Here is a 27,883-nt window from a genome sequence, read left to right on the forward strand (position 1 = left end):
GAATGGCTAATCTCTTGATACTCTTGGAAAATCAAGATGCAGCCTTATCCACAATACAGGTGAATGCATATTTAATAGTAGTGTGTGCATACATTGACTTATTGATGTTGTTTTAGCTGGTTTCATGGGGCCACAGATAACAATCGGTTTCCCTTCCATGTAGGACCTATTTTATTGTACTGATCAGCAACATTTGCACGGAAGGAGCAATGTCTTGTTTTATAGAAGTGCACTCTGCTGATGTATAGCTCATCGTTCTGATCTATGATAGCCATCTGCCACCCAGAGGCCATTGGACAGGTGTTTGGCATTGGTCCAAGCAGATTCAATTAACATGCTATGTATTCAATGTAGGTAATATAAGGATACATGAATCAGCATGTTCTAGAAGGTTTAGGTGGACTAGCAGTAGTTTTTGTGTGTTTTTTAAAATCATGATTAGTATTAATGACAGGCGTCTCAATCTGATAGTGGGCGTGCTGTATTGAACACCATGTTGCTGCTGTTATATTAGAGGGGCTGCTTTAATGATACATGTTTTATTGAAGAGAAAGCTTAGTGACAAATGAAGCTATGTGGGTAAACATCAGATTACATGTTGTGGTGTTTTTTGAATTGGTCTGTGTTGTGTGACCCTGGTGTGCCCAGTGCTGCTTGATGAGGAAATGAGAGGTGTCTGGAGACGAAGGTCTGAGGCTAGGGACTAGAGGGGTCTGGTGAAGCTGGTTGAGAGTATCTCTCTCTGTTTCTCTCACTTTCTCTTTTTCTTACTTTCTCTCCTTTTCTTTCTTTCTAAATTCAATTTAAGGGCTTTATTGGCATGGGAAACATATATATTAACATTGCCAAAGCAAGTGAGGTAGATAATAAACAATAAAAATGAACAGTAAACATTACACACGCAGAAGTTCCAAAATAATAAAGACATGACAAATGTCATATTTTGTATATATACACAGTGTTGTAATGATGTACAAATGGTAAAGTACTAAAGGGAAAATAAATAAACATAAATATGGGTTGTATTTACAATGGTGTTTGTTATTCACTGGTTGACCTTTTCTTGTGGCAACAGGTCACAAATCTTGCTGCTGTGATGGAACACTGGTATTTCACCCAATAGATATGGGAGTTTATCAACATCGGCTTTGTTTTCTATTTCTTTGGATCTGTGTAATCTGAAGGAAATATGTGTCTCTGATATGGTCATACATTTGGCAGGAGGTTAGGAAGTGCAGCTCAGTTTCCACCTAATTTTGTAGGCAGTGTGCACATAGCCTATCTTCTCTTGAGAGCCAGGTCTGCCTACGTCGGCCTCACTCAATAGCACGGATATACCTCACTCAATAGCAAGGCTATGCTCACTGAGTCTGTACATAGTCAAAGCTTTCCTTAAGTTTGGCTCAGTCACAGTGGTCAGGTTTTCTGCCACTGTGTACGGTCTCTTTAGGGCCAAATAGCATTCTAGTTTGCTCAGTTTTTTTGGTAAATTCTTTCCAATGTGTTAAGTAATTATCTTTTTGTTTTCTCATGATTTAGTTGGGTCTAATTGTGTTGCTGTTTTAGGGCTCTGTGGGGGTCTGTTTGTGAACAGTGCCCGAGGACCAGCTTGCTTAGGGGACTCTTCTCCAGGTTCATCTCTCTGTAGGTGATTGTTTGTTATCGAAGGTTTGGGAATCACTTCCTTTTTAGGTGTGTTGTAGAATTGAACTGCTCTTTTCTGGATTTTGATCATTAGCGGTATCGGCCTAATTCTGCTCTGCATTATTTGGTGTTCTACGTTGTACACAGAGGATATTTGGCTGAATTCTGCATGCAGAGTCTCAATTTGGTCTGCGTCCCATTTTGTGAATTATTGGTTGGTGAGCAGACCCCAAACCTCACAACCATAAAGGGCAATGGGTTCTATACCTGAATCAAGTATTTTTATCCAGATCCTAATTCGTATGCCAAATAAAATGTTCCTTTTGATCGCATAGAATGCCCTTCTTGCCTTGTCTCTCATATCGTTTACAGCTTTGTGGAAGTTACCTGTGGCGCTGATGTTTAGGCCATGGTATGTATAGTTTTTTGTGTGCTCTAGGGCAACAGTTTCTAGATGGTATTTGTATTTGTTGTCCTGGAGACTGGACCTTTTTTGGAACACCATTATTTTTGTCTTACTGAGATTTACTGTCAGGGCCCAGGTCTGACAGAATCTGTGCAGAATATCTAGGTGCTGCTGTAGGCCCTTCTTGGTTGGTGACAGAAGCACCAGATCATCAGCAAACAGTAGACATTTGACTTCAGATTCTAGTAGGGTGAGGCCGGGTGCTGGAGACTGTTCTAGTGCCCTCGCCAATTTGTTGATAAATATGTTGAAGAGGGTGGGGCTTAACCTGCATCCCTGTCTCACCCCACGGCCCTGTGAAAATAAATGTGTTTTTTTGCCCATTTTAACTGCACACTTGTTGTTTGTGTACATGGATTTTATAATGTTATGTTTTTCCCCAACACCACTTTCTATCAATTTGTATAGCAGACCCTCATGCCAAATTGAGTCAAAGGCTTTTTTGAAAACAACAAATCATGAGAAGACTTTGACTTTGTTTTTGTTTGTTTGTCAATTAGGGTGTGCAGGGTGAATACGTGGTCTTTCGTACGATAATTTGGTAAAAAGTCCATTTGACATTTGGTCAGTACATTGTTTTTTCTGAGGAAATGAACTAGTCTGCTGGTAATGATAATGCGGCAGATTTTTCCAAGGTTGCTGTTGACACATTTCCCACGGTAGTTATTGGGGTCAAATTTGTCTCCACTTTTGTGGTTTGGGGTGATCAGTCCTTTGTTCCAAATATTGGTGAAGATCCCAGGGCTAAGGATGATGTTAGAGTTTACGTATAGCCAATTGGAATTTGTTGTCTGTATATTTTATAATTTCATTGAGGATACCATCAACACCACAGGCCTTTTTGGGTTGGGGTGTTTTTATTTTGTCCTGTAGTTCATTCAATGTAATTGGATAATCCAGTGGCTTCTGGTTGTCTTTTAATTGTTGATTCTAAGATTTGTATTTGATATCATGTATATGGTTTTGCTGTTCTTTGTTATCGGATCAAAAAGATTGGAGAAGTGGTTTATCCATACATCTCCGTTTTGGATAGATAACTCTTCGTGTTTTTGTTAGTTTTTTAAAATAATTTTCCCAGAAGTGGATTCTTCAATTACATTGAGCTGATTTCTGACATGCTGTACCTTTTTCCGTAGTATATTTCTGTATCATTTTAGTGATTCACCATAGTGAATGCGTAGACTCAAGTTTTCTGGGTCTCTATGTTTTTTGGTTGGATAGGTTTCTCAATGTCTCTCTCCCCCCTGCCTCTAGGTGTCCCAGTGAACAGCAGAGTGTCCTCTAAGATCCAGCAGCTTCTCAACACTCTGAAGAGACCTAAGAGACCGTCACTTAGAGAGTTCTTCATTGATGACTTCGAGGAGCTTGTAGATGGTAAGTTGCAGATCTCTACTCATGGAAATCAAAGCTGTTTCTACACCTCTGTTTATATAGAGTCCAGTTGAACGTTTCCAGGAAAGCGCTTACCCCTTACATGGACAACCAGGGGTTGTTAAGGGAGTGGACAGGATGCAGGGAGGGCAGTGCTGACTAGAAGGGTAGTTTGATTGAGGTTGGGAGGCGTGGTGGCCGCGATGACGTCTCAGCCGATTAGGGAAGAATAACTGTCTTCGAATGGCTTCAGGTGCGTTCCGGGGAGAATGGTGTCAATGTTTTGCTCATGGCCGGTAAACAGGTGGGAGCGGAACATAGACACTTTAGACACAGTTTAGTGAGATGTGTGTTGGGGTTGATTTTAGAGGTCGACCGATTAATCGGAATCGCCGATTTCAAGTTTTCATAACAATCGGAAATCAGTATTTTTGGACACCGATTTGGCCTAATTTATTATTCTTTTTTACACCTTTATTTAACTAGGCAAGTCACGGTTAACTAGTCCAACGCTCTAACCACCTGCGCGAATGCATTTTACGCGAATGCAGTAAGCCAAGGTAAGTTGTTAGCTAGCGTTAAACTTATCTTATAAAAACAATCAATCAATCATAATCACTAGTTAAACTAGTAATATCAACCATGTGTAGTTATCTAGCGTGTCCTGCGGTGTTGCATATAATCGATGCGGTGCACATTCGCGAAAAAGGACTGTCGTTGTTCCAACGTGTACCTAATCATAAACATGAATGCCTTTCTTAAAATCAATACACAAGTATATGTTTTTAAACCTGCATATTTAGTTAATATAGCCTGCTAACATGAATTTATTTTAACTAGGGAAAATGTGTCACTTCTCTTGCAACAGAGTCAGGGTATATGCTGCCCAAACTGGGCCACCTGGTTCGTTGCGAACTGTGTGAAGACTATTTCTTCCTAACAAAGTCAGCCAACTTCACCAAACGTGATGATTTAACAAAAGCGTTGCATTAATGTACCTAATCATAAACATCAATGCCTTTCTTAAAATCAATACACAGAAGTATATTTTTTTTAAACCTGCATATTTAGTTAAAATAAATTCATGTTAGCAGGCAATATTAAACTAGGGAAATTGTGGCACTTCTCTTGCATTCATTGCACACAGAGTAGTTGTTCCCCTTCATCTGCAAGGGCCGCGGCTTTTGTGGAGCGATGGATAACGCTGCTTCGAGGGTGGCTGTTGTCAATGTGTTCCTGGTTCGAGCCCAGGTAGGAGCGAGGAAAGGGACGGAAGCAAACCGTTACACTGGCAATATTAAAGTGACTATAAGAACATCCAATAGTCAAAGGTATATGAAATACAAAACGTATGGAGAGAAATAGTCGTATAATGGTGCGCGGGGTTAAGCAGGGGTAGGGGTGGTACATGGGGAGGGATGGTGCGCGGGGTTAAGCAAGGGTAGGGGTGGTACATGGGGAGGGATGGTACGCGGGGTTAAGCAAGGGTAGGGTTGTTACGTGGGGTTAAGTAGGGGTGGTACATGGGGAGGGATGGTGCGCGGGGTTAAGCAGGGGTAGGGGTGGTACATGGGGAGGGATGGTACATGGGGAGGGATGGTACGCGGGGTTAAGCAGGGGTAGGGGTGGTACATGGGGAGGGATGGTACGAGGGGTTAAGCAGGGGGAGGGATGGTACATGGGGAGGGATGGTACGCGGGGTTAAGCAGGGGGAGGGATGGTACACGGGGATAAGCAGGGGGAGGGATGGTACACGGGGATAAGCAGGGGTAGGGGTGGTACATGGGGAGGGATGGTACGCGGGGTTAAGCAGGGGGAGGGATGGTACATGGGGTTAAGCAGGGGGAGGGATGGTACACGGGGATAAGCAGGGGGAGGGATGGTACACGGGGATAAGCAGGGGTAGGGGTGGTACATGGGGAGGGATGGTACGCGGGGTTAAGCAGGGGTAGGGGTGGTACATGGGGAGGGATGGTGCGCGGGGTTAAGCAGGGGTAGGGGTGGTACATGGGGAGGGATGGTGCGCGGGGTTAAGCAGGGGTAGGGGTGGTACATGGGGAGGGATGGTACACGGGGTTAAGCAGGGGTAGGGGTGGTACATGGGGAGGGATGGTACATGGGGAGGGATGGTGCGCGGGGTTAAGCAGGGGTAGGGGTGGTACATGGGGAGGGATGGTGCGCGGGGTTAAGCAGGGGTAGGGGTGGTACATGGGGAGGGATGGTACGCGGGGTTAAGCAGGGGTAGGGGTGGTACATGGGGAGGGATGGTACGCGGGGTTAAGCAGGGGTAGGGGTGGTACATGGGGAGGGATGGTACATGGGGAGGGATGGTACACGGGGTTAAGCAGGGGTAGGGGTGGTACATGGGTAGGGGTGGTACATGGGGAGGGATGGTGCGCGGGGTTAAGCAGGGGTAGGGGTGGTACATGGGGAGGGATGGTACGCGGGGTTAAGCAGGGGTAGGGGTGGTACATGGGGAGGGATGGTACGCGGGGTTAAGCAGGGGTAGGGGTGGTACATGGGGAGGGATGGTACACGGGGTTAAGCAGGGGTAGGGGTGGTACATGGGGAGGGATGGTACACGGGGATAAGCAGGGGTAGGGGTGGTACATGGGGAGGGATGGTGCATGGGGAGGGATGGTACACGGGGTTAAGCAGGGGTAGGGGTGGTACATGGGGAGGGATGGTACATGGGGAGGGATGGTACACGGGGTTAAGCAAGGGTAGGGTTGGTACGTGGGGTTAAGTAGGGGTGGTACATGGGGAGGGATGGTACATGGGGAGGGATGGTACACGGGGTTAAGCAGGGGTAGGGGTGGTACATGGGGAGGGATGGTACATGGGGAGGGATGGTACACGGGGTTAAGCAGGGGTAGGGGTGGTACAGGGGGAGGGATGGTACACGGGGATAAGCAGGGGTAGGGGTGGTACATGGGGAGGGATGGTACACGGGGTTAAGCAAGGGTAGGGTTGGTACGTGGGGTTAAGTAGGGGTGGTACATGGGGAGGGATGGTACATGGGGAGGGATGGTACACGGGGTTAAGCAGGGGTAGGGGTGGTACAGGGGGAGGGATGGTACACGGGGATAAGCAGGGGTAGGGGTGGTACATGGGGAGGGATGGTACACGGGGTTAAGCAAGGGTAGGGTTGGTACGTGGGGTTAAGTAGGGGTGGTACATGGGGAGGGATGGTACATGGAGAGGGGTGGTGCGCCTGGGTTAAGCAGGGGGAGGGATGGTACGTGGGGTTAATTAGGGGAAGGGGTGGCACGCAGGGTTAAGCAGGCGGAGGGGTGGCACATGGAGAGGGATGGTATGCGGGGTTAAGCAGGGGTAGGGGTGGTACATGGGGAGGGATGGTACATGGGGAGGGATGGTACACGGGGTTAAGCAAGGGTAGGGGTTGTACAGGGGGAGGGATGGTACGCGGGGTTAAGCAAGGGTAGGGTTGGTACGTGGGGTTAAGTAGGGGTGGTACATGGGGAGGGATGGTACATGGGGAGGGATGGTACACGGGGTTAAGCAGGGGTAGGGGTGGTACATGGGGAGGGATGGTACATGGGGAGGGATGGTACACGGGGTTAAGCAGGGGTAGGGGTGGTACATGGGGAGGGATGGTACGCGGGGTTAGGCAGGGGGAGGGGTGGTACGCGTGGTTAAGCAGGGGGAGGGGTGGTACGCGGGGTTAAGCAGGGGGAGGGATGGTACACGGGGATAAGCAGGGGTAGGAGTGGTGCAGGTCGAGGGCTGGTAAGGGGGTTAAGCAGGGGGAGGGGTGGCACGCAGGGTTAAGCAGGTGGAGGGGTGGCACGCGGGGTTAAGCAGGGGGAGGGGTGGCACATGGAGAGGGATGGTATGCGGGGTTAAGCAGGGGGAGGGGTGGTACATGGAGAGGGATGGTATGCGGGTTAAGCAGGGGTAGGGGTGGTACATGGGGAGGGGTGGTGCAGGGCTGGGGGTTAAGCAGGGATGAGTGGTACATGGAGGGGGATGGTACGCGGGGTTAAGCAGGGGGGGGATCGTAAACGGGGTTAAGCAGGGGGAGGGATGGTACACGGGGTTAAGCAGGGGGAGGGATGGTACACGGGGATAAGCAGGGGGAGGGGTGGTACATGGAAAGGGGTGGTGCAGGGCCAGGGCTGGTAAGGGGGGTTAAGCAGGGGGATGGGTGGTACATGGAGAGGGATGGTACACTGGGTTAAGCAGGGGGAGGGATGGTACACGGGGATAAGCAGGGGTAGGGGTGGTACATGGGAAGGGGTGGTGCAGGGCGAGGGCTGGTAAGGGGGGTTAAGCAGGGGGAGGGGTGGTATGCGGGGTTAAGCAGTGGTAGGGGTGGTACATGGGGAGGGGTGGTACGCGGGGTATGCGTGGTATGCGTGGTTAAGCAGGGGGAGGGGTGGTGCGCGTGGTTAAGCAGGGGGAGGGGTGGTGCGCGGGTTAAGCAGGGGGAGGGGTGGTACATGGAGAGGGGTGGTATGTGGGTTAAGCAGGGGGAGGGGTGGTACATGGAGGGGGATGGTACGCGGGGTTAAGCAGGGGGAGGGATGGTAAACGGGGTTAAGCAGGGGGAGGGTTGGTACACGGGGTTAAGCAGGGGGAGGGATGGTACACGGGGATAAGCATGGGAAGGGGTGGTGCAGGTCGGGCTGGTAAGGGGGTTAAGCAGGGGGGATGGGTGGTACATGGAGAGGGATGGTACGTGGGGTTAAGCAGGGGTAGGGGTGGTGCAGGGCGAGGGCTGGTAAGGGGGTTAAGCAGGGGGATGGGTGGTACATGGAGAGGGATGGTACGTGGGGTTAAGCAGGGGTAGGGGTGGTGCATGGGGAGGGATGGTGCGCGGGGTTAAGCAGGGGTAGGGGTGGTACATGGGGAGGGATGGTACGCGGGGTTAAGCAGGGGTAGGGGTGGTACATGGGGAGGGATGGTACGCGGGGTTAAGCAGGGGTAGGGATGGTACATGGGGAGGGATGGTACATGGGGAGGGATGGTACACGGGGTTAAGCAGGGGTAGGGGTGGTACATGGGTAGGGGTGGTACATGGGGAGGGATGGTGCGCGGGGTTAAGCAGGGGTAGGGGTGGTACATGGGGAGGGATGGTACGCGGGGTTAAGCAGGGGTAGGGGTGGTACATGGGGAGGGATGGTACGCGGGGTTAAGCAGGGGTAGGGGTGGTACATGGGGAGGGATGGTACATGGGGAGGGATGGTACACGGGGTTAAGCAGGGGTAGGGGTGGTACATGGGGAGGGATGGTACACGGGGATAAGCAGGGGTAGGGGTGGTACATGGGGAGTGATGGTACACGGGGTTAAGCAGGGGTAGGGGTGGTACAGGGGGAGGGATGGTACGCGGGGTTAAGCAGGGGTAGGTGTGGTACATGGGGAGGGATGGTACACGGGGATAAGCAGGGGTAGGGGTGGTACATGGGGAGGGATGGTACATGGGGAGGGATGGTACACAGGGTTAAGCAGGGGTAGGGGTGGTACATGGGGAGGGATGGTACATGGGGAGGGATGGTACACGGGGTTAAGCAAGGGTAGGGTTGGTACGTGGGGTTAAGTAGGGGTGGTACATGGGGAGGGATGGTACATGGGGAGGGATGGTACACGGGGTTAAGCAGGGGTAGGGGTGGTACATGGGGAGGGATGGTACATGGGGAGGGATGGTACACGGGGTTAAGCAGGGGTAGGGGTGGTACAGGGGGAGGGATGGTACACGGGGATAAGCAGGGGTAGGGTTGGTACGTGGGGTTAAGTAGGGGTGGTACATGGGGAGGGATGGTACATGGGGAGGGATGGTACACGGGGTTAAGTAGGGGTGGTACATGGGGAGGGATGGTACATGGGGAGGGATGGTACACGGGGTTAAGCAGGGGTAGGGGTGGTACATGGGGAGGGATGGTACGCGGGGTTAGGCAGGGGGAGGGGTGGTACGCGTGGTTAAGCAGGGGGAGGGGTGGTACGCGGGGTTAAGCAGGGGGAGGGATGGTACACGGGGATAAGCAGGGGTAGGAGTGGTGCAGGGCGAGGGCTGGTAAGGGGGTTAAGCAGGGGGAGGGGTGGCACATGGAGAGGGATGGTATGCGGGGTTAAGCAGGGGGAGGGGTGGTACATGGAGAGGGGTGGTGCGCCTGGGTTAAGCAGGGGGAGGGATGGTACGCGGGGTTAAGCAGGGGAAGGGGTGGCACGCAGGGTTAAGCAGGCGGAGGGGTGGCACGCGGGGTTAAGCAGGGGGAGGGTTGGCACATGGAGAGGGATGGTATGCGGGGTTAAGCAGGGGTAGGGGTGGTACATGGGGAGGGATGGTACATGGGGAGGGATGGTACACGGGGTTATGCAAGGGTAGGGGTGGTACAGGGGGAGGGATGGTACGCGGGGTTAAGCAAGGGTAGGGTTGGTACGTGGGGTTAAGTAGGGGTGGTACATGGGGAGGGATGGTACATGGGGAGGGATGGTACACGGGGTTAAGCAGGGGTAGGGGTGGTACATGGGGAGGGATGGTACATGGGGAGGGATGGTACACGGGGTTAAGCAGGGGTAGGGGTGGTACATGGGGAGGGATGGTACGCGGGGTTAGGCAGGGGGAGGGGTGGTACGCGTGGTTAAGCAGGGGGAGGGGTGGTACGCGGGGTTAAGCAGGGGGAGGGATGGTACACGGGGATAAGCAGGGGTAGGAGTGGTGCAGGGCGAGGGCTGGTAAGGGGGTTAAGCAGGGGGAGGGGTGGCACATGGAGAGGGATGGTATGCGGGGTTAAGCAGGGGGAGGGGTGGTACATGGAGAGGGGGGGTGCGCCCGGGTTAAGCAGGGGGAGGGATGGTACGCGGGGTTAAGCAGGGGGAGGGATGGTACGCGGGGTTAAGCAGGGGGAGGGGTGGCACGCAGGGTTAAGCAGGCGGAGGGGTGGCACGCGGGGTTAAGCAGGGGGAGGGGTGGCACATGGAGAGGGATGGTATGCGGGGTTAAGCAGGGGGAGGGGTGGTACATGGAGAGGGATGGTATGCGGGTTAAGCAGGGGTAGGGGTGGTACATGGGGAGGGGTGGTGCAGGGCGGGGGGTTAAGCAGGGATGAGTGGTACATGGAGGGGGATGGTACGCGGGGTTAAGCAGGGGGGGGATCGTAAACGGGGTTAAGCAGGGGGAGGGATCGTAAACGGGGTTAAGCAGGGGGAGGGATCGTAAACGGGGTTAAGCAGGGGGAGGGATCGTAAACGGGGTTAAGCAGGGGGAGGGATGGTACACGGGGTTAAGCAGGGGGAGGGATGGTACACGGGGATAAGCAGGGGTAGGAGTGGTACATGGAAAGGGGTGGTGCAGGGCCAGGGCTGGTAAGGGGGGTTAAGCAGGGGGATGGGTGGTACATGGAGAGGGATGGTACACTGGGTTAAGCAGGGGGAGGGATGGTACACGGGGATAAGCAGGGGTAGGGGTGGTACATGGGAAGGGGTGGTGCAGGGCGAGGGCTGGTAAGGGGGGTTAAGCAGGGGGAGGGGTGGTATGCGGGGTTAAGCAGTGGTAGGGGTGGTACATGGGGAGGGGTGGTACGCGGGGTTAAGCAGGGGGAGGGATGGTACATGGGGAGGGATGGTTCGCAGGGTTAAGCAGGGGAGGGGTGGTACGCGGGTTAAGCAGGGGGAAGGGTGGTACGCGGGTTAAGCAGGGGGAGGGGTGGTATGCGTGGTTAAGCAGGGGGAGGGGTGGTGCGCGTGGTTAAGCAGGGGGAGGGGTGGTGCGCGTGGTTAAGCAGGGGGAGGGGTGGTGCGCGGGGTTAAGCAGGGGGAGGGATGGTACACGGGGATAAGCATGGGAAGGGGTGGTGCAGGTCGGGGGATGGGTGGTACATGGAGAGGGATGGTATGCGGGGTTAAGCAGGGGGAGGGATGGTACACGGGGATAAGCAGGGGTAGGGTTGGTACATGGGAAGGGGTGGTGCAGGGCGAGGGCTGGTAAGGGGGTTAAGCAGGGGGGATGGGTGGTACATGGAGAGGGATGGTGCGCGGGGTTAAGCAGGGGGAGGGATGGTACACGGAGTTAAGCAGGGGGAGGGATGGTACACGGGGATAAGCATGGGAAGGGGTGGTGCAGGTCGGGGGATTAAGCAGGGGGGATGGGTGGTACATGGAGAGGGATGGTACGCGGGGTTAAGCAGGGGGAGGGGTGGTACGCGGGTTAAGCAGGGGGAGGGGTGGTACATGGAGTGGGATGGTACGCGGGGTTAAGCAGGGGGAGGGGTGGTACGCGGGTTAAGCAGGGGGAGGGGTGGTACATGGAGAGGGGTGGTATGTGGGTTAAGCAGGGGGAGGGGTGGTACATGGAGGGGGATGGTACGCGGGGTTAAGCAGGGGGAGGGATGGTAAACGGGGTTAAGCAGGGGGAGGGTTGGTACACGGGGTTAAGCAGGGGGAGGGATGGTACACGGGGTTAAGCAGGGGGATGAGTGGTACATGGAGGGGGATGGTACGCGGGGTTAAGCAGGGGGAGGGATGGTAAACGGGGTTAAGCAGGGGAAGGGTTGGTACACGGGGTTAAGCAGGGGGAGGGATGGTACACGGTGTTAAGCAGGGGGAGGGATGGTACAGGGGTGGTACATGGAGAGGGATGGTACGTGGGGTTAAGCAGGGGAAGGGATGGTACGCGGGGTTAAGCAGGGAGAGGAATGGTACACGGGGATAAGCAGGGGTAGGGGTGGTACATGGGAAGGGGTGGTGCAGGGCGAGGGCTGGTAAGGGGGGTTAAGCAGGGGGAGAGGTGGTACGCGGGGTTAAGCAGGGGGAGGGGCGGTATGCGGGGTTAAGCAGGGGGAGGGGTGGTACGTGGGGTTAAGCAGGGTTAGGGGTGGTACGCGGGGTTAAGCAGGGTTAGGGGTGGTACGCGGGGTTAAGCAGGGGTAGGGGTGGCGCGCCGGGTTAAGCAGGGGGAGGGATGGCACGCGGGGTTAAGCAGGGGGAGGGGTGGCACGCGGGGTTAAGCAGGGGGAGGGGTGGCACGCGGGGTTAAGCAGGGGGAGGGGTGACACGCGGGGTTAAGCAGGGGGAGGGGTGGCATGCAGGGTTAAGCAGGGGGAGGGGTGGCATGCGGGTTAAGCAGGGGAGGGGTGGCACGCGGGGTTCAGCAGGGCGAGGGGTGGCACGCGGGGTTCAGCAGGGCGAGGGGTGGGAAGTGTGGTTAAGCTTGGGGAGGGGTGGTACATGGAGAGGGATGGTACGTGGGGTTAAGCAGGGGTAGGGGTGGTACATGTGGAGGGGTGGTGCAGGGCGATGGCTGGTAAGGGGGGTTAAGCAGGGGGATGGGTGGTACATGGAGAGGGATGGTACGCGGGGTTAAGCAGGGGGAGGGGTGGTACATGGAGAGGGATGATACGCGGGGTTAAGCTGGGGGAGGGGTCGTACGCTGGGTTAAGCAGGGGAAGGGGTGGTACATGGAGAGGGATGGTACGCGGGGTTAAGCAGGGGTAGGAATGGTACATGGGGAGGGGTGGTGCAGGGCTAGGGCTGGTAAGGGGGTTAAGCAGGGGGGATGGGTGGTACATGGAGAGGGATGGTACGCGGGGTTAAGCAGGGGGAGGGATGGTACACTGGGTTAAGCAGGGGGAGGGATGGTACACGGGATAAGCAGGGGTAGGGGTGGTACATGGGAAGGGGTGGTGCAGGGCGAGGGCTGGTAAGGGGGGTTAAGCAGGGTGAGGGGTGGTATGCGGGGTTAAGCAGTGGAAGGGGTGGTACATGGGGAGGGTGGTACGCGAGGTTAAGCAGGGGTAGTGGTGGTACATGGGGAGGGGTGGTACGCTGGGTTAAGCAGGGGGAGGGGTGGTACGCTGGGTTAAGCAGGGGGAGGGATAGTACGCGGGGTTAAGCAGGGGTAGGGGTGGTGCGCGGGGTTAAGCATGGGGAGGGGTGGTACATAGTGAGGGATGGTACGTGTGCTTAAGCAGGGGTAGGGATGGTACGCGGGGTTAAGCAGGGGTAGGGGTGGTACGCGGGGTTAAGCAGGGTTAGGGGTGGTACGCGGGGTTAAGCAGGGGTAGGGGTGGCGCGCCGGGTTAAGCAGGGGGAGGGATGGCACGCGGGGTTAAGCAGGGGGAGGGGTGGCACGCGGGGTTAAGCAGGGGGAGGGGTGGCACGCGGGGTTAAGCAGGGGGAGGGGTGGCACGCGGGGTTAAGCAGGGGGAGGGGTGACACGCGGGGTTAAGCAGGGGGAGGGGTGGCATGCGGGGTTAAGCAGGGGGAGGGGTGGCATGCGGGTTAAGCAGGGGAGGGGTGGCACGCGGGGTTACGCAGGGGGAGGGGTGGCACGCGGGGTTCAGCAGGGCGAGGGGTGGGAAGTGTGGTTAAGCTTGGGGAGGGGTGGTACATGGAGAGGGATGGTACGTGGAGTTAAGCAGGGGTAGGGGTGGTACATGGGGAGGGGTGGTGCAGGGCGATGGCTGGTAAGGGGGGTTAAGCAGGGGGATGGGTGGTACATGGAGAGGGATGGTACGCGGGGTTAAGCAGGGGGAGGGGTGGTACATGGAGAGGGATGATACGCGGGGTTAAGCTGGGGGAGGGGTCGTACGCTGGGTTAAGCAGGGGAAGGGGTGGTACATGGAGAGGGATGGTACGCGGGGTTAAGCAGGGGTAGGAATGGTACATGGGGAGGGGTGGTGCAGGGCGAGGGCTGGTAAGGGGGTTAAGCAGGGGGGATGGGTGGTACATGGAGAGGGATGGTACGCGGGGTTAAGCAGGGGGAGGGATGGTACACTGGGTTAAGCAGGGGGAGGGATGGTACACGGGATAAGCAGGGGTAGGGGTGGTACATGGGAAGGGGTGGTGCAGGGCGAGGGCTGGTAAGGGGGGTTAAGCAGGGGGAGGGGTGGTATGCGGGGTTAAGCAGTGGTAGGGGTGGTACATGGGGAGGGTGGTACGCGAGGTTAAGCAGGGGTAGTGGTGGTACATGGGGAGGGGTGGTACGCTGGGTTAAGCAGGGGGAGGGGTGGTACGCTGGGTTAAGCAGGGGGAGGGGTGGTACGCGGGGTTAAGCAGGGGTAGGGGTGGTGCGCGGGGTTAAGCATGGGGAGGGGTGGTACATAGTGAGGGATGGTACGTGTGCTTAAGCAGGGGTAGGGATGGTACGCGGGGTTAAGCAGGGGTAGGGGTGGTACGCGGGGTTAAGCAGGGTTAGGGGTGGTACGCGGGGTTAAGCAGGGGTAGGGGTGGCACGCCGGGTTAAGCAGGGGGAGGGATGGCACGCGGGGTTAAGCAGGGGGAGGGGTGGCACGCGGGGTTAAGCAGGGGGAGGGGTGGCACGCGGGGTTAAGCAGGGGGAGGGGTGACACGCGGGGTTAAGCAGGGGGAGGGGTGGCATGCGGGGTTAAGCAGGGGGAGGGGTGGCATGTGGGTTAAGCAGGGGAGGGGTGGCACGCGGGGTTAAGCAGGGGGAGGGGTGGCACGCGGGGTTCAGCAGGGCGAGGGGTGGGAAGTGTGGTTAAGCTTGGGGAGGGGTGGTACATGGAGAGGGATGGTACGTGGGGTTAAGCAGGGGTAGGGGTGGTACATGGGGAGGGGTGGTGCAGGGCGATGGCTGGTAAGGGGGGTTAAGCAGGGGGATGGGTGGTACATGGAGAGGGATGGTACGCGGGGTTAAGCAGGGGGAGGGGTGGTACATGGAGAGGGATGATACGCGGGGTTAAGCTGGGGGAGGGGTCGTACGCTGGGTTAAGCAGGGGAAGGGGTGGTACATGGAGAGGGATGGTACGCGGGGTTAAGCAGGGGTAGGAATGGTACATGGGGAGGGGTGGTGCAGGGCGAGGGCTGGTAAGGGGGTTAAGCAGGGGGATGGGTGGTACATGGAGAGGGATGGTACGCGGGGTTAAGCAGGGGGAGGGATGGTACACTGGGTTAAGCAGGGGGAGGGATGGTACACGGGATAAGCAGGGGTAGGGGTGGTACATGGGAAGGGGTGGTGCAGGGCGAGGGCTGGTAAGGGGGGTTAAGCAGGGGGAGGGGTGGTATGCGGGGTTAAGCAGTGGTAGGGGTGGTACATGGGGAGGGTGGTACGCGAGGTTAAGCAGGGGGAGGGGTGGTACGCTGGGTTAAGCAGGGGGAGGGATAGTACGCGGGGTTAAGCAGGGGTAGGGGTGGTGCGCGGGGTTAAGCATGGGGAGGGGTGGTACATAGTGAGGGATGGTACGTGTGCTTAAGCAGGGGTAGGGATGGTACGCGGGGTTAAGCAGGGGTAGTGGTGGTACATGGGGAGGGGTGGTACGCAGGGTTAAGCAGGGGTAGGGGTGGTACATGGGGAGGGGTGGTATGTGTGGTTAAGCAGGGGGAGGGGTGGTACGCGGGGCTAAGCAGGGGGAGGGGTGGTACGCGGGGCTAAGCAGGGGGAGGGGTGGCACGCGGGGTTAAGCAGGGGTGAGGGGTGGCGCGCGGGGTTAAGCAGGGGTAGGGGTGGTGCGCGGGGTTAAGCATGTGGAGGGGTGGTACATAGTGAGGGATGGTACGTGTGCTTAAGCAGGGGGAGGGATGGTACGCGGGGTTAAGCAGGGGTAGGGGTGGTACATGGGGAGGGGTGGTACGCAGGGTTAAGCAGGGGGAGGGGTGGTACGCGGGGCTAAGCAGGGGGAGGGGTGGGACGCGGGGCTAAGCAGGGGGAGGGGTGGCACGCGGGGTTAAGCAGGGGGAGGGGTGGCACGCGGGGTTAAGCAAGGGGAGGGGTTGTACATAGAGAGGGATGGTACGCGTGCTTAAGCAGGGGGAGGGGTGGTACGCGGGGTTAAGCAGGGGGAGGGGTGGTACGTGGGGTTAAGCAAGGGGGTGTGGTACGCGGGGTTAAGCAGGGGTAGGGGTGGTGTGCAGGGTTAAACAGGGGTAGGGGTGGAAAGTCGGGTTAAGCAGGGGTAGGGGTGGTACGCTGGGTTCAGCAGGCGGAGGGATGGTACGCGGGGTTAAGCAGGGGGAGGGGTGGTGCGCGGTGTTAAGTAGGGGTGGTACATGGGGAGGGATGGTATGCGGGGTTCAGCAGGGGGGGATGGTACACGGGGTTAAGCAGGGCGAGGGGTGGGAAGTGGGTTTAAGCAGGGGGAGGGGTGGCACATGGAGAGGGATGGTACGCGGGGTTAAGCAGCGGGAGGGATGGTACATGGGGAGGGATGGTTCGCAGGGTTAAGCAGGGGAGGGTTGGTACGCGGGGTTAAGCAGGGGGAGGGGTGGTACATGGAGAGGGATGGTACGTGGGGTTAAGCAGGGGAAGGGATGGTACACGGGGATAAGCAGGGGTAGGGGTGGTACATGGGAAGGGGTGGTGCAGGGCGAGGGCTGGTAAGGGGGGTTAAGCAGGGGGAGAGGTGGTACGCGGGGTTAAGCAGGGGGAGGGGCGGTATGCGGGGTTAAGCAGGGGGAGGGGTGGTACGTGGGGTTAAGCAGGGTTAGGGGTGGTACGCGGGGTTAAGCAGGGGTAGGGGTGGTGTGCCGTGTTAAGCAGGGGTAGGGGTGGTGCGCCGGGTTAAGCAGGGGGTAGGGGTGGTGCGCCGGGTTAAGCAGGGGTAGTTGTGGTTACGGGCATCCCCTTCCTCCGCCCTGTCCTTCGACTTGGCATTGGAAGATCTAGCCGTCTCCTCTCTTGAAGCCTCCTCCTCGTCATCTTTCAACTAGAAAATGTATTTCTTCACTAAACCCTCCCTGACTTGCACCAAAAGCTCAGCCTTTAGGGCTTTCTCAGGGATGAAGAGTCCATAATGGTCAGCTTTATGTAAACTGGAAACCACATATCCTAAGAAAATCGATACCGAAGTTCTATCAACACATTGGCTGTAGTACTCAGTCTGGTTAAACACTCGACCACTGCTACTCCCCCTTTCGAAATGCCTACAAGGCCCTCCCCCGCCCTTCGACAAATCAGATGACGACTCCATTTTGCTCCTCCTTTCCTATAGGCCGAAGCCCAAACAGGAAGTACCCGTGCTAAGGTCTATTCAACGCTGGTCTGACCAATCAGAACCCATGCTTCAAGATTGTTTTGATCACACGGATGCAAACCTTGTAGTTATAATCTCTGTAAGGCAATCAAATAGGCAAAATGTCAGAACAGAGACAAAGTGGAGTCGCAATTCAATGGCTCAGACATGAGATGTGACGGGGTCTATAGACAATCACGGATTACAAAGGGAAAACCAGCCACGTCGCGGACACCGACGTCTTGCTCCCGGGCAAGCTAAACACTTTTTTTGCCCGCTTTGAGGATCACACAGTGCCACCGACCGCTCCCAAGGACTGTGGACTCTCTACGTGGCCAACGTGTGTAAGATATTTAAGCGTGTTATCCTAGCCGTGTCCTCAGAGCATGCGCAGACCAGCTGGCTGGTGTGTTTACAGACATATTCAATCTCTCCCTATCCCAGTCTGTTGTCCCAACTTGCTTCAAGGTGTCCACTATTGTTGCTGTACCCAAGAAGGCAAATGTAACTGAACAAAATGACTATCGTAGCACCCCGTAGCACTCACTTCTGTCATATGCTTTGAGAGACTAGTTAAGTATAATATCCCCTCCACCCTACCTGTCACCCTAGACCCACTTCAGTTTGCATATCGCCCCAATAGATCCACAGACGATGCAATCACCATCGCACAGCAAACTGCCCTATCCCATCTGGACAAGAGGAATACCTACATAAGAATGCTGTTCATTGACTGTAGCTCAGCCTTCGACACCATAGTACCCTCAAAGCTCCACATTAAGCTTGGGACCCTGGATCTGTGCAACCCTCCCTGTGCAACTGGGTCCTGGTCTTCCTGACGGGCCGCACCCAGGTGGTGAAGGTAGGAAACAACACCTCCACTTCACTGATCCTCAACACAGGGGCCCCACAAGGGTGAGTGCTCAGCCCCCTCCTGTACTCCCTGTCTACCCATGACTGTGCAGCTCAATCATCAGGTTTCCGACGACACAACAGTAGTGGGCCTGATTACCAACAATGACGAGATGGCCTACAGGGAGGAGGTGAGGGCCCTGGTGGAGTGGTGCCATGAAAATAGCAGATTTGTATTTGTGGTCTTGCGACTGGACCTTTTTTGGAACACAATATTTTTGTCTTACTGAGATTTTTTGCCAGGGCCCAAGTCTGACAATCTGTACAGAAGATCTAGGTGCTTGGGGAAAGAAGCACCAGAACATTAGCAAACAGTAGACTGTTCTACTGATTCTAGTTGGATGAGGCCAGGTGCTGCAGACTGTTCTAGTTCTCAAGCTGCATCCCTGTTCCACCCCACGACCCTTGGAAAGAAATGTGTGTTTGTGTACATGGATTTTATAATGTTGTACGTTTTTTCCCAACACCACTTTCCATCAATTTATATAGCAGACCCTTCATGCCAAATTGATTCAACAAAGCATGAGAAGACTTTTCCTTTGTTTTGGTTTGTTTGTTTGTCAATTAGGGTGTGCAGGGTGAATACATGGTCTGTCGTATGGTAATTTGGTAACAAGCCAATTTGATGTTTGCTCAGTACATTGCTTTTCATGAGGAAATATACAAGTCTGTCTCTCTCTTCCATCTCTCTGCTCTGTCTCTTTCCTCCATCTCTCTCTCCTCCATCTGTCTCTCCTCCATCTCTCTCCTTCCTCTCTCTCTCCTTCCTCCATCTCTCTCTGTTCTCTGTTCGAACATGGATATGCTGGGGGTTAGGGATGCTGTAAGCTTCTTTCACCTTGGATAAAGTATTAAAACATGTTAATTCTTTAGTTCAGCAGCCGGACCCTAACCAGCCCAAGGCGGAGGGGAACCAGATGTCCCCTCTAGCAGGCGAGCCTCTGGGTGTAGTGACCAACTGGCCTCCCTCCCTGCTGGCCTCCCTCCAGCGCTGGGGCATCACCCAGCCGAGGAGCCCCTGTCTCACTGCCCTGGACAACGCTGGTAAACCAGTGTACACTCTTACCTACGGCAAGCTGTGGACACGCAGCCAGAAACTGGCCTTCACGCTTCTGAACAAACTGAGCACTAGGAACGAGCCACTACTGCTGCCGGGAGATAGAGTGAGTGGTCTTTTTCTCTCCTATAGATGTCAAAGCAGCTTCTGTCTGTTTTAAAGCCAATCCTTTAGCCAGTATGTCACTGTGTCAAAGCAGCTATTGACAGTTTAGGTCGCATTAGTTGTATCTTCACAGTGGTTGTGTGTTCCTATAGACAGATGGTGACAATATGTATCCTATAGGTTGATGTTGACAGTATGTGTACTATAGGTTGATGTTGACAGTATGTGTACTATAGGTTGATGGTGACAGTATGTACCCTATATGTTGATGGTGACAGTATGTACCCTATATGTTGATGGTGACAGTATGTGTCCTATATGTTGATGGTGACAGTATGTACCCTATAGGTTGATGGTGACAGTATGTACCCTATAGGTTGATGGTGACAGTATGTACCCTATAGGTTGATGGTGACAGTATGTACCCTATAGGTTGATGGTGACAGTATGTACCCTATATGTTGATGGTGACAGTATGTACCCTATATGTTGATGGTGACAGTATGTACCCTATAGGTTGATGGTGACAGTATGTGTACTATAGGTTGATGTTGACAGTATGTGTACTATAGGTTGATGGTGACAGTATGTACCCTATAGGTTGATGGTGACAGTATGTACCATATATGTTGATGGTGACAGTATGTACCCTATATGTTGATGGTGACAGTATGTACCCTATAGGTTGATGGTGACAGTATGTACCCTATAGGTTGATGGTGACAGTATGTACCCTATAGGTTGATGGTGACAGATGGGAACAGTATGTACCCTATAGGTTGATGGTGACATTATGTACCCTAAAGGTTGATGGTGACATTATGTACCCTAAAGGTTGATGGTGACCGTATGTGTCCTATAGGTTGATGTTGACAGATATGTACCCTATAGGTTGATGGGGACAGTATGTACCCTATAGGTTGATGGGGACAGTATGTACCCTATAGGTTGATGGGGACAGTATGTACCCTAAAGGTTGATGGTGGCAGTATGTGTCCTACAGGTTGATGTTGACAGATGGGGACAGCATGTACCCTATAGGTTGATGGTGACAGTATGTGTCCTATAGGTTGATGTTGACAGTAGGTGTACTATAGGTTGATGGTGACAGTATGTGTCCTATAGGTTGATGGTGACAGTATGTGTCCTATAGGTTGATGGTGACAGTATGTACCCTATAGGTTGATGGTGACAGTATGTACCCTATAGGTTGATGGTGACAGTATGTACCCTATAGGTTGATGGTGACAGTATGTACCCTATAGGTTGATGGTGACAGTATGTGTCCTATAGGTTGATGGTGACAGTATGTGTCCTATAGGTTGATGGTGACAGTATGTGTCCTATAGGTTGATGGTGACAGTATGTGTCCTATAGGTTGATGGTGACAGTATGTGTACTATAGGTTGATGGTGACAGTATGTACCCTATAGGTTGATGGTGACAGTATGTACCCTATAGGTTGATGGTGACAGTATGTGTACTATAGGTTGATGGTGACAGTATGTGTACTATAGGTTGATGGTGACAGTATGTGTACTATAGGTTGATGGTGACAGTATGTGTCCTATAGGTTGACGGTGACAGTATGTGTCCTAAAGACAGATGGTGACAGTATGTATCCTATAGACAGATGGTGACAGTATGTATCCTATAGACAGATGGTGACAGTATGTGTCCTATAGGTTGATGGTGACAGTACGTATCCTATAGACAGATGGTGACAGTATGTGTCCTATAGACAGATGGTGACAGTATGTGTCCTATAGGTTGAAGGGGACAGATGGTGACAGTATGTGTCCTATAGACAGATGGTAACAGTATGTACCCTATAGGTTGATTTTGACAGTATGTCTGTGTTTTCTTTAGGTTGCTCTAGTGTTCCCCAACAGTGACCCTGTGATGTTTATGGTGGCGTTCTATGGATGTCTGCTGGCAGAGCTGATCCCTGTGCCCATTGAGGTACCCCTCACCAGGAAGGTAAGGACAGGACAGGGGAGGGGACATGGACTAGGTTTGTGGTGCCTACCTGCTCTCTGAAGGCATAGGAAACATGTTTACATTGCCAAAGCAAGTGAAATGCTGTATCTAATAAACAATGACACATTTACGTTACACTCACAACAGTTCCAAAATAATAGAGACATTTTGAATGTTAGTTTGTCTGTTTACAGGGCATTCGGAAAGTATTCAGACCCCTTTCCTTGTTCTACATTTTGTTATGTTACAGCTTTATTCTAAAATGGATTTAAAAAATGTTCCTCATCAATCTGGAAACAATACCCCATAATGACAAGGCGAAAACATGTTTTTAGAAGTGTTTGCTAATTTATAAAGAATAGAAAACTGAAATACCTTATTTACATAAGTATTCAGACCCTTTGCTATGAGACTTAAAATTGAGCTCAGGTGCATCCTGTTTCCATTGATCATCCTTGAGATGTTTCTACAACTTGATTGGAGTCCACCTGTGGTAAATTCAATTGCTTGGACATGATTTCAAAAGGCACACACCTGTATATATAAGGTCCCACAGTTGACAGTGCATGTCAGAGCAAAAACCAAGCCAAGAGGTCAAAGGAATTCTCCGTAGAGCTCAGAGACAAGATTGTGTCGAGACACAGATTTGGGGAAGGATACCAAAAAATGTCTGCATCATTGAAGGCCCCCAAGGACACATTGGCCTCAATCGTTCGTAAATGGGAGAAGTTTGGAACCACCAAGGCTCTTCCTAGATTTGGCCGCCCAGCCAAACTGAGCAATTGGGGGAGAAGGGCCTTGGTCAGGGGAGGTCAGGTAAGGATGGTCACTCTAACAGAGCTCCGGAGTTCCTCTGTGGTGATGGGAGAACTTTGCAGAAGGACAACCATCTCTGCAGCACTCCATAAATCAGGCCTTTATGATAGAGTGGCCAGACGGATACCACTCCTCAGTAAAAGGCATATGACAGCCTGCTTGGAGTTTGCCAAAAGGCACCTAAAGAACCCTCAGACAAGGAGAAACAAGATTCTCTTTAAATCACTCGACAAAACCTGGCACCATCCCTACGGTGAAACATGTTGGTGACAGCATCATGCTGTGGGGATGTTTTTCAGCGGCAGGGACTAGGAGACTAGTCAGGATCGAGGGAAAGATGAACGGAGCAAAGAACAGAGATCCTTGATGAAAACCTGCTCCAGAACGCTCAGGACCTCAGAATGGGTCAAAGGTTCACCTTCCAACAGGACAACGACCCTAAGCACACAGCCAAGACAACAGTCAGGAATGGCTTCGGGAAACATCTCAATGTCCTTGAGTGGCCCAGCCAGATCCCAGACTTGAACCCGATCGAACATCTCTGGAGAGCCTTGAAAATAACTGTGCAGCGACGCTCCCCATCCAACCTGCAAAGAAGAATGGGAGAAACTCCCCAAATTCAGGTGTGCCAAGCTTGTAGCGTCATACCCAAGAAGTCTCAAAACTGTAATTGCTGCCAAAGGTGTTTCAACAAAGTACTGAGTAAAGGGTCTGAATACTTATGTAAATGTGACATTTCAGTTAGTTACATTTTATTAATTTGCAAACATTTCTAAAAACATGTTTTTGCTTTGTCATTATGAGGTATTGTGTGTAGACTGATGGGGGGAAACGATTTAATCATTTGTCGAATAAGGCTGTAACGTAAACATTTTTGGTGAAAAGTCAAGGGGTCTGAATACTTTATGAACACTGTATTTTAAATGAATTTGGAAATGCAGCTGGCCAGTTGTTTGAACATGCAGCTGGCCAGTTGTTTGGACATGCAGCTGGCCAGTTGTTTGGACATGCAGCTGGCCAGTTGTTTGGACATGCAGCTGGCCAGTTGTTTGGACATGCAGCTGGCCAGTTGTTTGGACATGCAGCTGGCCAGTTCTTTGGACATGCAGCTGGCCAGTTCTTTGGAAATCAGTTGGAATAAGTACAGAAGCCTAGGTAGTACAGTCATCTTGACAGAATGAATGCGACATGCTAATGAAATGAGAAGAGAATCCTTCTTAGCGCGAGTGTTTTTTAAAGTTATGTTTAAACAGAGCCTTAAATGAGCATGTGACCTTTATATAAAGACCTGATGCGAAACCTTAAACGGGAAACCTTCTGCTGACTGGTTAACTTCTTTGGGATAGAGGGCAGCATTTTCATTTTTGGATTAATAGCGTGCCCAGACTGAACTGCCTCCTACTCAGTGCCAGTTGCTAATATATGCATATTATTATTAGTATTGGATAGAAAACAATCTGAAGTTTCTTAAACTGTTTGAATGATGTCTGTGAGTATAACAGAACTCATGTGGTGACTGGTTAATGGGGAGGAGCACACTTTTTGTCAGGTTTAACTTATTACCAGAACATTTCCCAAAACCTTGTAGCATGTCCAGGAGATAGGGAGTAGACTCCGCAGGGTTAGAAATGGGGAGTAGACTCCGCAGGGTTAGAGATGGGGAGTAGACTCCGCAGGGTTAGAGATGGGGAGTAGACTCCGCAGGGTTAGAGATGGGGAGTAGACTCCGCAGGGTTAGAGATGGGGAGTAGACTCCGCGGGGTTAGAGATGGGGAGTAGACTCCGCGGGGTTAGAGATGGGGAGTAGACTCTGCAGGGTTAGAGATGGGGAGTAGACTCCGCGGGGTTAGAGAGGGGGTAAAGGAGACTCCGATGGGTTAGAGAGGGGGTAAAGGAGACTCCACGGGGTTAGAGAGGGGGTATAGGAGACTCCACACGGTTAGAGAGGGGGTATAGACGACTCCAACACCATCAATACGTTTTCCGATGATCCAACAGTGGTAGGCCTGATCACCGACAACAAGGACACAGCCTATCGGGAGGAGGTCAGCGACCTTGCCATGTTGACCAGCATAACAACCTTTCTCTGAACGTGATCAAGACAAAGGAGACAGGAGCTGCTCCGCCGTGGATCAGACAAGGAGCTCCCCATCCTGCGCCACGGATCAGACAAGGAGCTCCTCCTCCTCCTCCGTGGATCAGACAAGGAGCTCCTCCTCCTCCTCCTCCTCCGCGGATCAGACAAGGAGCTCCTCCTCCTCCTCCTCCGCGGATCAGACAAGGAGCTCCTCCTCCTCCTCCTCCGCGGATCAGACAAGGAGCTCCTCCTCCTCCGCCGCGGATCAGACAAGGAGCTCCTCCGCCGCGGATCAGACAAGGAGCTCCTCCTCCTCCGTGGATCAGACAAGGAGCTCCTCCTCCTCCGTGGATCAGACAAGGAGCTCCTCCTCTTCCGCCGTGGATCAGACAAGGAGCTCCTCCTCCTCCGTGGATCAGACAAGGAGCTCCTCCTCCTCCGTGGATCAGACAAGGAGTTCCTCCTCCTCCGCCGTGTATCAGACAAGGAGCTCCTCCGCCGTGTATCAGACAAGGAGCTCCTCCTCCTCTGCCGTGTATCAGACAAGGAGTTCCTCCTCCTCTGCTGTGGATCAGACAAGGAGCTCCTCCTCCTCTGCCGTGGATCAGACAAGGAGCTCCTCCTCCTCCGCCGTGGATCAGACAAGGAGCTCCTCCTCCTCCACTGTGGATCAGACAAGGAGCTCCTCCATGGACCAGAATCATTTTCGTATTCTAAAAATGAGTAACGTTAATGCACAATCATCTCCTCACACTATCAAATAATGAGAGTTGAGGTCAGGAAGTGTTGCAATCAAGTCTTAGAAACATGGAGCTTCATCCCAATTAGGACCATGGAGGTTAGCCAGAACATCCTGTGTGTTAAACAATTTCCCCATAACATGTCTGCCAGTTAGTATCTGAAATAACTTGGGAGGAAACAAACAGGGTGCCTTTTCTGAACTAAAGAGAAGATGGCTGCCCCCTAAGGCCTTAACACCAATGTTGAATGGACATTTTTTGTCGACCCATCTTCTCCTTAGTTTTAGCACGGACCGGAGATGGGTCTCTTGGGGGAAAAAAACAAATTCCGTTCTTAAAGACTTAAGATGAGCATACATTCGACTATGCTTGACCACGTGGTTAATTCCTTTTAAGTTCCAACTGATATAGCTAGTGGAGCCTGGAGTACGTGATTTAGGCATAGTCATTAGAAATTAATAAGGTCACATAGTCATTAGAAATGAATGGAAGTAAGGTCACATGGCCAGTGTGTTGAAAGGTCAGAGTAATAAGATATACCTTATTACCTTGGACCCCAATGCTGGCCTTCCCCCTGTTGGAAGGCTGCATGTTCCTCTCCTACACTAAATAAAATACTACCATGTTAAGCCTAACCTCAGTAGAGTCTATCCAGGGCCAACATTTTTTATATATTTTATTTATTTCACCTTTATTTAACCAGGTAGGCCAGTTGAGAACAGGTTTTCATTTACAACTGCGACCTGGGCAAGATAAAGCAAAGCAATGTGACACAAACAACAACACAGAGTTACACATAAACAAACGTACAGACTATAACACAATAGAAAAACATACAGTTGAAGTCGGAAGTTTACATACACTTAGGTTGGAGTCATTAAAACTCATTTTTCAACCACTCCACAAATTTCTTGTTAACAAACTATAGTTTTGGCAAGTTGGTTAGGACATCTACTTTGTGCATGACACAGACAGACAGATTATTACACGTATAATTCACTTTATCACAATTCCAGTGGGTCAGAAGTTTACATACACTAAGTTGACTGTGCCTTTAAACAGCTTGGAAAATTCCAGAAAAATATGTCATGGCTTTAGAAGCTTCTGTTAGGCTAATTTACATAATTTGAGTCAATTGGAGGTGTACCTGTGGATGTATTTCAAGGCTTACCTTTAAACTCAGTGCCTCTTTGCTTGGCATCATGGGAAAATAAAAAGAAATCAGCCAAGACGTCAGAAAATAAATTGTATTTAGTCTGGTTCATCCTTGGGAGCAATTTCCAAATGCCTGAAGGTTCCACGTTCATCTGTACAAACAATAGTATGCCAGTATAAACACCATGGGACCACGCAGCCGTCATACCCCTCAGGAAGGAGACGCGTTCTGTCTCACGTTCTGTCTCCTAGAGAACGAGAAAAGTGCAAATCAATCCATGAACAACAGGAAAGGACCTTGTGAAGATGCTTTAGGAAATGGGTACAAAAGTATCTATATCCACAGTAAAACAAGTCCTATATCAACATAACCTGAAAGGCTGCACAGCAAGGAAGATGCCACTGCTCCAAAACCAACATAAAAAAGCCAGACTAGGGTTTGAAACTGCACATGGGGACAAAGATCATACTTTTTGGAGAAACGTCCTTTGGTCTGATGAAACAAAAATAGAACTGTTTGACCATATTGACCATTGTTATGTTTGGAGGAAAAAGGGGGATGCTTGCAAGCAGACGAACACGATCCCAACCGTGAAGCACGGGGGTGGCAACGTCATATTGTGGGGGTGCTTTGCTGCAAGAGGGACTGGTGCACTTAACAAAATAGACGGCATCATGATGTAGGAATATTATGTGGATATATTGTAGCAACATCTCAAGACATCAGTCAGGAAGTTCAAGCTTGGTCGCAAATGGGTCTTCCAAATGGATAATGACCCCAAGTATACTTCCAAAGTTGTGGAAAAATGGGTTAAGGACAACAGTCGAGGTATTGGAGTGGCCATCACAAAGCCCTGACCTCAATCCTATAGAAATTTGTGGGCAGAACTGAAAAAGTGTGTGCGAGCAAGGAGGCCTACAAACCTGACTCAGTTACACCAGCTCTGTCAGGAGGAATGGGCCAACATTCACCCAATTTATTGTGGGAAGCTTGTGGAAGGCTACCTGAAATGTTTGACCCAAGTTAAACAATTTAAAGGCAATGCTACCAAATACTAATTGAGTGTATTTAAACTTCTGACCCACTGGGAATGTGATGAAAGAAATGAAAGCTGAAATAAATCATTCTCTCTACTATTATTGTGACATTTCACATTCTTAAAATCAAGTGGTGATCCTAACTGACGTAAGACTGAATTTTTACTATAATTAAATGTCAGGAATTGTGAAAAACTGAGTTTAAATGTTTCAAACAGACCACCATAGTCCCTGTGCCCAAGAAAGCGAAGGTAACTTGCCTAAATGATTACCGCCCCATAGCACTCACGTCGGTAGCCATTAAGTGCTTTGAAAGGCTGGGCATGGCTCACATCAACACCATCATGCCAGAAATTCTAGACCCACTCCAATTTGCATACCGCACCAACAGATCCACAGATGACGCAATCTCAATCGCACTGCTTACTGCCCTTTCCCACCTGGACAAAAGGAACAACTATGTGAGATTGCTATTAATTGACTACAGCTCAGCGTTCAACACCATAGTGCCCACAAAGCTCATAAATAAGCTAAGGACCCTGGGACTAAACACCTCTCCCTCTGCAACTGGATCCTGGACTTCTGGATGGGCC

The 27,883-nt window shown here is 52.1% G+C and overlaps 1 protein-coding gene across 9 annotated transcripts in view; it reads left to right on the forward strand.

Annotated features, from left to right (window-relative positions):
• The window catches only part of dip2a (disco-interacting protein 2 homolog A), a 232,025-nt gene that overhangs the window by 112,221 nt on the left and 91,921 nt on the right, over positions 1-27,883 (forward strand). For all 9 annotated transcript variants that reach the window (XR_005038847.1, XR_005038848.1, XR_005038849.1 and 6 more), the window contains 3 exons: positions 3,365-3,484; positions 19,196-19,485; positions 21,354-21,464. Coding sequence is in view for 6 of the 9 variants with exons in the window: in XM_036959437.1 (XP_036815332.1) it covers positions 3,365-3,484; positions 19,196-19,485; positions 21,354-21,464 (521 nt within the window). In the remaining 3 variants the exon portion in view is untranslated. The remainder of the gene's footprint in view (positions 1-3,364; positions 3,485-19,195; positions 19,486-21,353; positions 21,465-27,883) is intronic.

Source organism: Oncorhynchus mykiss, chromosome 22 (genome assembly GCF_013265735.2).
Source record: "Oncorhynchus mykiss isolate Arlee chromosome 22, USDA_OmykA_1.1, whole genome shotgun sequence".
Classification (NCBI taxonomy): Eukaryota; Metazoa; Chordata; class Actinopteri; order Salmoniformes; family Salmonidae; genus Oncorhynchus; species Oncorhynchus mykiss.